At 37.4% G+C, this 12797-nt stretch overlaps 1 protein-coding gene across 2 annotated transcripts in view; it reads left to right on the top strand.

Annotated features, from left to right (window-relative positions):
* Nucleotides 1-2286: 2286 nt before the first annotated feature.
* fnbp1l (formin binding protein 1-like) overlaps nt 2287-12797 on the top strand; it is a 58275-nt gene continuing 47764 nt past the window's right edge. For both annotated transcript variants that reach the window (XM_062424770.1, XM_062424769.1), the window contains exon 1: nt 2287-2395. In XM_062424770.1, coding sequence (XP_062280754.1) covers nt 2372-2395 — 24 coding nt within the window. In that variant the 5' untranslated portion in view covers nt 2287-2371. The remainder of the gene's footprint in view (nt 2396-12797) is intronic.

The following is a 12797-nucleotide window of genomic DNA, read 5'->3' as shown; positions in this document are numbered from 1 at the left end:
CCTTATTGTGTTAGTTGGCAGTTTGGCAGCTGTGATCTTCATTACCGCCACCTGTAGGACAGGAGGTGCAGCACAATAATACAAAAAATACTATTATATTATATTAAGTTACATTATATTATATTATATTATATTATATTATATTATATTATATTATATTATATTATATTATATTATATTATATTATATTAAGTTATATTATATTATATTATATTATATTATATTATATTATATTATATTATATTATATTATATTATATTATATTATATTATATTATATTATATTATATTATATTGGGCCACGTTTTAGTCGTTTGTGAGTTGTTAACAGCTCCACCAAATAATGATTTTCCCTCTAAACTTCTCACATGGTTTCATTTCAATAAATGATCCAATATTTCATCAAATATCAAAGACTAGAGAAACAGTTCAAATTGATTGATTGATTGATTATTTAATGTTTTTGGTAAGGGGTCATAAGCCTAATAATAATATTTTTCATTATATTATCCCGCCTCCTCCAGGTCAGTTTTTTTTTTTTTTTTTTAACATATATGGCCCCTAATACGCCGTCATATACATATTTGGTATTTTTGACTTGAAAAATTACATAGCTGATTGGATTTTATCTGGATTAACCAATTGATGAATGCTCTTTTTTCAGTTTTTATATTCAAGGAAATCCTACACCTTACCCGACACTAGTGCCGTTTTTAAAAACTAGTGGCACTAGTGGCTACAGTTGCAATGATAGATTTTGGCCACTAGAGGGAACTACTAATTCACCAATAAATGAGTTGGGTTCACATGGTACTTGAATGTGGTCTATGTGTGGACTTGTGTTCAAAGGTCATTTATGGTCACATTTAGAAAGTATGCAAATCATTTACAGCATAAAAACATCAACTGGCCCCATGGTATCATATTTTTTTTTTGGGGGGGGCACAACTGTAAGTATTTTCCTATGACAATAACCCTCTTCATGCAGTCTCTTCCTCTTATGTATCTCCATACAAAGAGGACAATGAAAAACAAAAGTTATAGTAAGTTATAGTGCATTCATCAAACGTTAAATTGTAAATTCTGCCACTGACCTACATTGACGACATACTCTGAAAATCAGTATCTCTTCCATTTGACTTCCTCTGTGATTGTTCTTCCAACACAATTAACATACTGGCGCAGTTTGATGTTTTATTCTCCGACTGGAAAAACAAACGAACTAACATGAATTATATGTTTCAAGACATATAAAGATACTCTGTTTTGGTTAATTATTCATGTCTGATATGTTTTTTTCTTAATTAATCCATTCTCTGTCATTGGAAAATCCAAAATCTATGAATGCTATTTCATTTCAAAAGTTAAACTGCTGGATGCAAGATGTCTTCTGCATCACTGAAATGGTAATTGGGTTAAAGTTTAATTTTATACTTCCAAACTAGTAACAAATAAGGCTTGTATGTACATGTTTAAAACTTAGATAAACTTAAACAAACTTTGCACAAACATCATTATTATTTTCATTATTTTTTTTCTTTTGACTTGACAATGATCTCATATTGTTCAATTTAACATCTCTTCAGGGCTTCATGGATCACAGATACTCAGATCTTATTTGATTGTTTATTTATTTGTTTGCTTGTTTGTTTGAGCCATGTGAGGTGAAATGTTTTTGGGGTTCGAGGGAAAAAAATCTCACATTTGATAAACTGGAACAAGACAATTTTGTCCTTTCATTCTTTAAAGAAATGACTCAGAACATTTTGTCTATTATCAAAACAGCTGGAGATTAATTTTCTGTTGGTCAACTAATCCTTGCAGCTCTAATTAAGCGTGGCTTATGAATTGACACAGCCAACTAAATACAATTTAGTTCATTTGTGGAAATTATGTGCTTCTTTTATTTGTATTAAAATGATGATATTGAAAATTGATAATACCACTTGAATGTTTAATACAAAACAATATCAAACTCAGGTATATTATCACTCAATCAGCTTTTATATTCAAGGACAGTCCTTCACCTTACTGTAAACTATAGTCAGTCAGTATTTTAGAGTTAAAATGAACTAGGGTGGGTAAAATATGATTTTATTGCCATTTTATTTCCATTATTGATGAATCCTCATTTTTTTCAAGGACAATCCTGTGCATCTTGGAGGGGGGGGGGGCACTGTGGTCCAGGGCCCCCCTGGTTAGGACGGCCCTGCGGAGAGCAAGAGGAGGAGGAGGAAGAGGAGGAGGAGGAGGAGTGTGTGTGTTTGTCGGCAGACAGTCAGGAGGACCGGACTCCCAGCGGCAGTGTAGGAGACTCTTAGCGGGGAAAACTGCGTCCAAATCCGGGGAGAACTCAGACGGAGGAATCCACAATGAGTTGGGGAACGGAGCTCTGGGTAGGTATTTTAGGTTTTAATTTTATTATTATCCTAATGGTTTATCTTATTTGTGGTGGTGGTGTGTGTTCTGTGCGGCGACTTCTTTTTTGGGAAATGGGAGTGGAAGAAAGGTGCCGTGTTACCTTTTTTTTTTTTTTTTTTTTTTTTTGTCTTGTAAAGCTTTGTGTGAAAGGAGAGCAGCGGCTATTGCTGACTTGGCTGACCGGCTGCAGCTGTAGTCAGCCGGGCGTAGAGCTAGAGTTAATCCACGGTGCACCTTTGCAGCGATGACAAAAGGCAATAGTCTGCAGACACGCACCGGGGCCACAGACAGCCAAGGGTAGGGGTAGTAGGAGCAGTGGTGGGGGGTTGTCATGCTTTACCCTTCCTCTTCTACCGTCTGGATACAACTTTACCAACATTAAACTATTAAATGCACCTTATTGTTGGTGTTTTTTTAATTGCATGTTATGAAGTTGTATCTTGCCGAGGGTTTTTTTTGTGTGTGTGTTGTGTGTTGTGTGTCACACCCTGTTTCAAAAGAAGAGGAGCTTGTGGTTGAGATTTCCCCCGGTATAAGCAAAAAGGGGGGTGGAGAGATAGTGGATCCATAGATAAACCACCATACTGCTCGGTTGTCCTTACAATTAAACCTTACACTTTACAACCATTTCTCTCTTAAGAGTCTCTTTCAGTCTTTTGTCTCAACTTCCACGCGATTAGATGCGGACTCACATGCTCAAATGGGCTGTCCGTGAACGCCTCATAATGCCTGTGTGTCTTTTATTGTATTGTATTGTATTGTATTTTTATTATAATTCAACGCACAATGAATAAGCACAAGTCAGATTTAAGTAGTTAAGTCAGTCAAATATGATCTCTTTTATCAAGTATACTAATAATAAGCCTCCTGCGTGTGTAATATCTCCATTTACATCAGCTCCACTGTCTTCGAATGGCTTTATTCATGTGTTGCAGCATGTGGTTAATACAGTGTATATCTGTTTAAATACATTAGAGTTATAACTGAGAGTAAGGTGAGCTCCAGCCTGTGTTTTTTTTGGGGTGTTGCCCATCACAAGCTGTTGTATTCAGAGAGGCAACCAACCAGCAGCATCCCCTCTGTGTATGTATGAGTGTATGAGAGAGAGAAAGAGAGAAAAAGAGAGAGAGAGAGAGAGAGAGAGGAGGGAGGACTTAACCTCCCTGAGATGATACTCCTCCAGCTGACCTCAGTGGTTATTATCTGCAGTTTTAAAATAAGCTTTTTTTTCTCTTCTTCTTCTTCTTCTTCTTCTTCTTCTTCTTCTTCTTCTTCTTCTTCTTCTTCTTCTTCTTCTTCTTCTTTTTTTGCTTGCTCAGCCCTCAAAATGTAACATGACTGTGCTGCCGGAGACAAAGAGATAACTGTGTATGCCTGTATGTGATCCAAAAAAAAGGATTGTGAAATAAGAGTAGACACATGGACACAGATGTGATTTGTCAGGATTCCCCCCATTCATGCTGTCCATTCAGTTTTTTCCCCATTTTTTCTTGTGTGTGTGTTTTTTCCTCCTCAGCACTGTGATAAAATACCATGTATGGTGGACAGGAAGTAATCCGCTGCGTCAGTTTGAATTCCCAATAAGACAGATGGACTGAGTTGCTAGTGAGTTGCTAGTGTGCAGGATGGAAAGACTTTGAAAGAGAAGACAAGGGTGAATTGAATCTGGAAGAATGACAGATTTGAACATTTTAAAGTGCTTATTGTCCATTTTTTATTAGAAAATAATCTGATCAAACTTTCTGGTTGTATTTGTAGCTACTGTTTGCTTTAAATTGAAGAATAGGCACATCAGGAACATCTTGAGTAGGGATACAATTATGGCTTTGTATCGTTTAAAAAAAAGACCATACCAGTACCAATCCAAGTACCCTTAAAGTCACACCGATACCAATTGAGTGCTTGATTCGATACCCATTACACATTTGGTGCTCTTCCTTTTATCCAGTGTAACAGGCGTGTTAGTGTCGCCACAGTTTAGAGCGTTTAGGTAGCATCTTGGCTACTGAACTGCTAAGCACGCTAGCTCAAATTCAACACGACTTCACCACCATGGACGGGTCTTAACTGCTGTGGCAATGGACCAATCACGTGGCGTTAAATCGAAGAACACTTGCGTTGATTGGCTCTGAACAAGTCTGTACAAATAGTCATATTTTTAGCTCTGGGTGCAAAAAAAGATGGTTTGCTGGTGTCGTTTGACGGACGATGTCCTACATAAGCCCTACTGTACATACTACTAACACTTACTTTCATTATCTATCATTTTCTCCATTAATTGATGAATCATACAGTCTATACAATGTTTGAAAATTGTGAAGTGTTAGTCGCTACTTCCCAAAACATCCTCAAATATCTTATTTGTCCCAACCAACAATCCATAACCCAAATTTATTCAGTTAACTATCAGAGAGGACTAAAAGAAAACAGGAAATATTCACATTGGACAACCTTCCAATCCTGGTTCCTTTTTTAAAGGACTATGGTTGACGTCTGTCCTTCAGTTTCATTTTAAAGCTCCATTAAGGGCAATTATTATCCTTAATAATAGAGTGTGAGCAGTAGTAACAATAAGTTTTGCATGACCACAACAGCAACAGTTTCTATAGTCCTAACTCTCCAAGAAGTCATGGAATAATTCACCCCACCTCCTCTCTCTCTTTCTCTCTCTCTCTCTCTCTCTCTCCGAAAACCTTATGATGTCTGGAAGAAATGGGAGAATCGGATGGGAGATGGGAGATGGGAAATGGAGCCAACAACGATTGCAACAAGTGAACAGAAAGTTTTCTTTTTAACAGGCAGTAGGAATATAAACGTGCAACAGTTGGCTTAAAAATCATCTGCAGGATTATAAAAATAAAAAAAAAGTCCAATACCACCGTAGTAAATCCACTATCAGAAGCCCAATAAAAGAAGGCGAAGGAATGATTTCAGTAATGGAAAATGACAAATTTCAGAGTGCTGATATATTCCATTACTCGCTCCTTGCTGCTGCTGTTGTTAAAGGGAAGCATGCACGCTATGATGTGCCGAGCGTAGACGCTGGCTGACAGACCGTCATAATCCCCCCCCCGCCTCGAGTCCGCTGATGAGATTAATCTGTTAGCTGTCTGATGTCAGATTACACGATTGGCTGCCTGATGTTACAGATTACAGATTATCGTCCGCGAGATAGGATGTAAACGAATTGATTGGCTGTTGTGCTTTATGGATTTCTGCCGTGTAATTTCAGTCATTAGCTTTATGATTGTTTATATCATTTTATTACAGATTAGCAGCTGAGTAGAGTAGATGCTTGGTTGTCTGATTTAATATGAAACATGATTGGTAGTTCAGTAGCAGAGGCTAAAGGCTAGTTATTGGTTAAATGCCAGTAATATCACTGTTCATTGAAGAGCTGTAAAAACATCCTACACACATTTCTTTTAGCCAGACATTTTTATAAATGTAAATGTACAAGTTTGACATGTGTTTATTAAACAAACTCAGAAATCAGCATTCATGAATGTTGCTGTATTCATCATATTCTATAAAATGTTCTCCTGGATCATTAAATAGTGATTGTGAATGTGTTTTAATCAAACAGAAGCATTAATCAAACATTTATTAATGACTGATGGGGAATTTATGAATGTGAATTGGTGTAGAGACTAATTATGAGTCAGAATATAAACAGCATGTAAGGTTTTATCAATTAATGGATCAACACACAACTAAATGCTATTATAACAATAGTTATAATAACTATTTTGATAACCGAATAATCGCTTTGAGTCATTTTCTTTAATAAAAATGCTGAAAATCTCTGGTTCAAGCTTCTTAAATGGGACTTTTTCTGATTTCTTTAGTTCTCTGTTAGAGTTTAAACTGAATATCATTTGGGTGTGGACAGTTGGTCAGGTTTTATGTTTCATTTCAGGCTTTGGGAAACATTCAAAGCAAGCAGCTAATCAATTAATCAAGAAAGTCATTGACAGATTAATCACCATATTCAGTTTCCTTACCACAGGAGTCCAAGAGAGACACATTTTTACATTTAAGAAGCTGAAACCAGAGAATATTTGGCTTAAAATAGCGTCAATGATAACTGGGGATTAACTTCCTCTTAATTGATTAATCAACTTATTGCTTCAGCCAACAACATTCACCAGATACTGACTGCATTCTTGAGAAGGTCCACTGTGGTTTTTTTCTCCATAAAACAATCCAAAAATCACAAATTTGATAGAAATTGAAGATCAGATGAACTTCCTGTCGCAGAAATGTATTTTTATTTCTCTCTACTCTCCTTTTCTGTTAATCATCTCAACATCTAATAGATAAACGAGGCCTCTAAATTCATACATATTGTATAGATATAAAGCATTTCGCACTCTAAATAGCATTAGTATGCTCAACGTATTGTGTTGCCTTTTGCTTCTGCCCTACATTTTGGCTTAAGCCCAACGCTTTTAGACATTACAAAGCAAGCGAGGAACATCCTATTACCGAGCTGGCTTCCTGCCCTCCCGACACACACACACAAACACACAGGCATAAAGTAGGAAGTGTTTGTCTGAATTAAAGCTCTGTGTGCGTTTAGTGTGTGTATGTGTGTGTGCGCTACTGCCAGGATGCTGCCATGCTGTGTCTGTCTGGTTGAGGTGAGCCGGAGGCCAGCAGAGCGGAGCGGCCAAGTCTGACTGAAGGACAAGAGGCTGACAGGCGGTCTCCTCTACCGATCGGCCAAACTGAAAGACGAGGATGAAGGGGGGGATAGAGGACGGAGAGGTAGAGGAAAGAGGAAGGAGGAAAGAGAGGACGTGCTTTCAACACCTGGCTAGACTTTTGATTTTTTTTAATTTGAAGTCTGTCAGCTGTTAAGTGGTTCCAAAAAAGAGAAAAGGGGAATAGACTTTAGACTAATTGTTGAAACTCAGATATGCTGATTCCAGAGCAGTGAAGCAGAAAATCAAGGGGATATTTTTCTTCTTACACATGTTTTGTGGATTTGGGACAAAAAGGGATTATTACTGTGCACCCTCAGGTGTCCTTTGGGAGGTGGTGGTGTTGGAGAGCCGGGTACTGAAGTAAATGTGTGAGGCATTTTAGACTTGGAGCAACAGCATTGTTTTGTGTACTTGGCATCAGGTGGCAGTCAGACTCAGACAAGGGTGCTTGTTATCCCCACTCCTATTTGTGTTATTTATAGACTGTAGCCTGCAGTAAATCAGGGTCCGGAGTATGCTCGGTTTACTGACAGTAGGGCTGCATCTCTGCGGCTTGAGAATGACGTTATCTTGGATATTCATCCACGACCACCAGGCAATTATGTTGATGATTAAAATTAATGATTTTATGTTCGTACTAATTCCTTTTGGAGATTAGAGCTGAAAAAATGAAACACAAATTAAATCAGCTGCAATCTGGCGGGTGATTAATCTTTTAATCTAGTTAGAAACAGAACATTTTCTCTGTTTCTAGCTTCTACAATGTAAAGATGTGCTCTTGATTGATTTTTTTCTCTGTTTTAAATCATTGTCAGTTGCATATATTTGGTTTTTGAACTGTTGGGTTGAACAAAAATACATTAGAACAGCTTCACTATTTATTAATCATCAAAAACCAGCAAATATTTGACATTTTTAACCATCAACATGGTTGTAAATTCTCTCTTGATCGACTAATAAGTAAATCAACTGATTGTTTCACCCAAACTTATCTCGCAGATATGATAATATAATCAACTTTATTTATAGAGCACCTTTCATGCAAGGGCTGTAGCTTAAAGTGCTTAGTCACAATTAAAAATGAGTTGAAATGACACTGATTAAAAGCCAGATTAAGAAGGTTTTAAAATCTTCACATCTCTTATAGCTTTAGGTGGAGTATACTATACATTTGGAACATAAAAGAGTTAATATGGCATTACATGGCTATAATGATGACCGTGAAGAATGAAACTACTATTAAAAGAGAGGCAAATAAAGGAAATAACCTCTATAATATGATACAAGATCATTTGTTTTTTCTGGATTGGATGCAGAAGTCATTGCATCAACCTCTAAGCCGAGCCTGCCAATGACACACGAACGTTAAGCCAAGCCGATGGCTGGTGGGGTTTGTGACAGTGGAGGCTATAGCATGTGGAGGTCCCTGTTGTTTTGGTAGGAACAGTAGCCTGGATCTAGCAGGTCACAGTGGGTGTGAGTGAAGTCATGTCGAAGCGAAGAGCGCCGGCCCGGACGCGACAAGCTGTTCCATCTTAGTGTCGCCAAGCTCGTCAACAGATCGCGGTGAGGGTATGTGGTGGTGGGAGGGTGTTTTTGGAGAGGTGTGAGTGAGAGAACGTGTTGTTTCCAGGGCTGGACGTGTGAGAGCCATCGTTTCATCCCACGTTAGTTTGTGTATGCTTTCCTTTTTCTTTTCTTTTTTCATTTGGGAGGTTGGATGTCTTTCTTAATTAACTAAATCGTGCAAACATGCATGTCCTGGAGACAGGGAGGAAGATTAAGATGGAGAGGGAGGAAGGAGGTGTGAGGGAAGGATGGAAGAGCAGGGTAAAAAACAAAGTGCATTACATAAATGACTATGTATGAGTAGGGTTGGGAAGGTTACTTTGGAAATGTAATAGGTTACAGATTACTAGTTACCCTGTTTAAAATGTAATAAGTAATGTAACTATTTCAATTACTCAATGTAACTTATTACATTTGATTACTTTTCTAATTAATATCTTCAGCTGCTAGGGTAAGTGTACCCATTAAGCACCAAAATCTAAGTTTGGGTATTTTTCATGGATACTGACATGATTTATAAGGGAGATCATTTCTTATAAAGCAAGATTTATCTCTCATTTTAAATGTATTATTAGTTCATGTAGATTTTGGAATATGAAATATAAATATTTGAAAAAAGTCAAAAGTCTGGCATGGGTTTAATTGGCACTGTGACTTCAATCATCAACATTTTCATAAGTAACTATAATTTAATTACACATTTTTTCTCAGTAACTGTAACGGATTACAGTTTATTTTGTAATTCAACTACATAACACCATTAATTGTAACTAGTTACTCCCCACCACTGTGTATGAGGGATGGAGGTTGTTGGATGATGAATTGATAAATGCAGAAGTAGTAGTTTACAGACATAACGGATTAGGGTAGATGAAACTTTAATGATCCCAATGTGGAAACTGGCCGCCGCTACAATAAGTAGTAACAGGATACGTCAGCTGTGAATGTGCCATCACTCATGAGCAGAGGGTTAGAGGGAAATTAGTTTATATGAACCGATTCTAACATGAACAATATGTGAAAAATGGGAACAGGAACTACTTATTTTTCCATTTTTCATCGTACCTTTTCTTCCTACTGAAAATCTCTTCTGGTTTAAGTAGACGTGTCCGTGTCAAATGAGATATAAAAGCAGTATTTAAAGACTGAAATTTACAATCCAGATCAAAATTATGATTTTAAAAAAATGTTTAAAGAGTATTAGCCAATCTGCCAATTAGTTTCTGTTGTTTTAAATTGCCTTCACAGTTTTCCATCATCACCATCAAGTTGTTTTTTCATTTAGTACGATGTTTAAACGAAGAAGGTATCATGCCTTATATTGCACTTAATATATATTTTAAGGTTTTATTTTAACATTGTAGAAGCAGAGTAGAGGTTCAACTTCACCTACTTCCAAGGTGCACGGAGAAGGGAAAAAAGTCTTTAAAAAAACCACTTGCAGTATAAAATAACTTTATTATTAGACAAGTGTTGCAGTTAATATATAATACCATGGAGCATTTTACAGAATAAATGGAAAGCAAGAATCAGTGACTCAAAATCGCGATCTGATCCGAACCGAACTGTGACTTTTGCGATCCCACAACACAACACAACACAACACAACACAACACAACACAACACAACACAACACAACACAACACAACACAGAGCTCTTCCCTTCTTCCTCTTGGCCTTTCTTCAAAAATCTATTCCCAATGCTCCTCTTCTCCTCCTCCTTCCTCCCATCCTCCCATCCTCTCCCCTCGCTCCCTGTCCTCCCAGGATGCGGTCACAGCTGTATCCTTCCATCCAGCTGTTTGGCAGTGAAGCTCTTCTCACTTTCAGACATCATCGCACCTTATTTTAGACCGATGCGGCGACCCCTTCGTTAAACCTCTTGTATTTCCTTCAGCCTAAATGTGTCAACTTGTGTGTTACCTGACCCGGCTTTGTGACCCTCCTCACTGATCAGAGCTTATTGTTGTTGTGATACTGATCGTGTTTGGTATGAAAGGGGGTCGATAACTTAAAGGAGTACTATACAGGCTCAGATTTGTACCTGGAGGGCGTCAATCAGTGTCATATAACCACAAAGCATCTGGTGGTTCAATTCTGAGATGAATGGACTATTTGACTTGTAGATATAGATATTTGGTTTCATCTTGTATTTCCTAGAGATTAAAATAATATTTCAAAATTTATATTTATTGTCGTGAACTCAGAGTTTTGTCATTTCTTTCCAGGAAGTTAAAAAAACAACTACAAAAAAACTGAATCACCAGGGACACAGAAACACTTCCAGGCCTCTCCGAGTCATGACTTCAGCTGCAGCTGCGTTCAGTGTTGTGCCGTCTTCCAGGAGTCAGTCTGTCTGTCAACTGTTTATTAGTCAGTTACTTTATTAGCCAGCGGATAAAAATGCAGGCTTTTAGTACACGTGGAAAATTGGAAGATGCTGGGAATTTTTTTCTGGTGAATTCTTCCCAGATCTTCAACCCAGTCATTATACTTAAACGTCTGCTGGAGAGCGAGGCTGCTGTCAATCTCAGGCTATTGCTATTGTAACATGCTCACAGACAGCAGTATAGACTTAATACTGATGCTGATTCCTTTAGTTAGCTATACTGATAAACTAAGACACCAAGCATCCTGAAAGATTCTAAGGGGATTTCTCTCTTTTTAAAGAAAATCAATCAATTTCACATACAAATACCACAAATTCTCAAAAAGATTAGACTCATTTCCATTCATGTCCAGATTTAACAGCCTTTCACATCCATAAGCTGTTTCTGGCTGCGAGATGACCCAGACTACTGCAGGTTTAAAGAGGTACTCCTGCAAATAGCACGGCTCAGAAATGTTCCAGTAGTAGAAGGTTCAGGGGGAAAAATGAGGAGACCTGAGCTTCTTATTATGCACAAGAATCCCTGAGAGATGCCTATCCTGGGAAGCAATCCTCTGCTTTCAAATGGTATTTTTAAACAGATTTTTTATTTAACCAATTTTTGCATAATGTCCAAAATAAACAGATGAATTCCCAGATTTTTTTTTGGAGGGGGAGGGCCCTTAGGGAATGTGTAGATATCACATATCACATTTTTTCACGCTTCGATTATTGTGGCAAATTTTATCTCGGTGTTAATCAAACTTTCTTGACATGTAGTGAAATTACCTCACATCCTGTTTGCCTTGGATTCTGTTAAAGCTGACAACTTGAACAGCGATATGCATATTGCAACTTAATGGACTCTGGAGAAGAATTAGCATCAAATTCCCCTTTAAAACATTTAAGACAAAAGCAAGTTAGTTGTTAAACATTGAGGAGAAATGCCTGGAAATTACTGGTGAATCAAAATGATAATGCCAATGAAGTCAAGAGCACTGTGCTGTGAAAATGATGGTGGATATCCGTCAGTATTCTCAACATCCACTATAAATGTAAGTAAGTAAAGTAACATTTATTTATATAGCACTTTCACAGACATAAGTCACAAAGTGCTTTACATAGGCAAGATAAAACATAGAAAGGATGATACAACAATACACACACACACACTAAGAAACTATATTTCTATACACACACATACATTCATATAAAATAACCCAAAAAAGCAGAAAGTAATACTAAATGTGTCCTAGTGCATCCACTTGAGAAAACATGGACGCCTGCAGCAAACTGATATTTGTATGGCAACACAAGCATCTAGAGGACCTTCAGATTAGCTACACTTTAAAAGAGAAGAGTAGGAAACGAGGCGTAGGCTAGTACGCACAGATTTCTATCAAAAGCACAAATCAACTGGATAGAAATGGAAACTACAAATTTGTTACAGCACGTTTCACAATAGATAAAGTAATTGTTTCTTCACTGTGTAGGCCGACATAATTCCTGATTTTCCAACATGAAAGACCATTTCATTGTAGTTTTCCGTGTTGGAGGTAATTTTTTCCCGAGCTCTGAGTACAATAGATAGCAGCATTACAATCAGTTTTACTAAAGGTTATAGTAAACTAGTATAACAGCACACCTAACTGTACCAACAGCATAGTAATGGAGTCTCCAACTCTTTCATACATGCTGTTTTATCTCCCTCATTTATGACTTCACATATTA

This window comes from Scomber scombrus, chromosome 8, assembly GCF_963691925.1.
Source record: "Scomber scombrus chromosome 8, fScoSco1.1, whole genome shotgun sequence".
Taxonomy (NCBI): domain Eukaryota; kingdom Metazoa; phylum Chordata; class Actinopteri; order Scombriformes; family Scombridae; genus Scomber; species Scomber scombrus.
The sequence above is the reverse complement of the archived record's forward strand: the minus strand, read 5'-3'. Positions and strand labels throughout refer to the sequence as shown.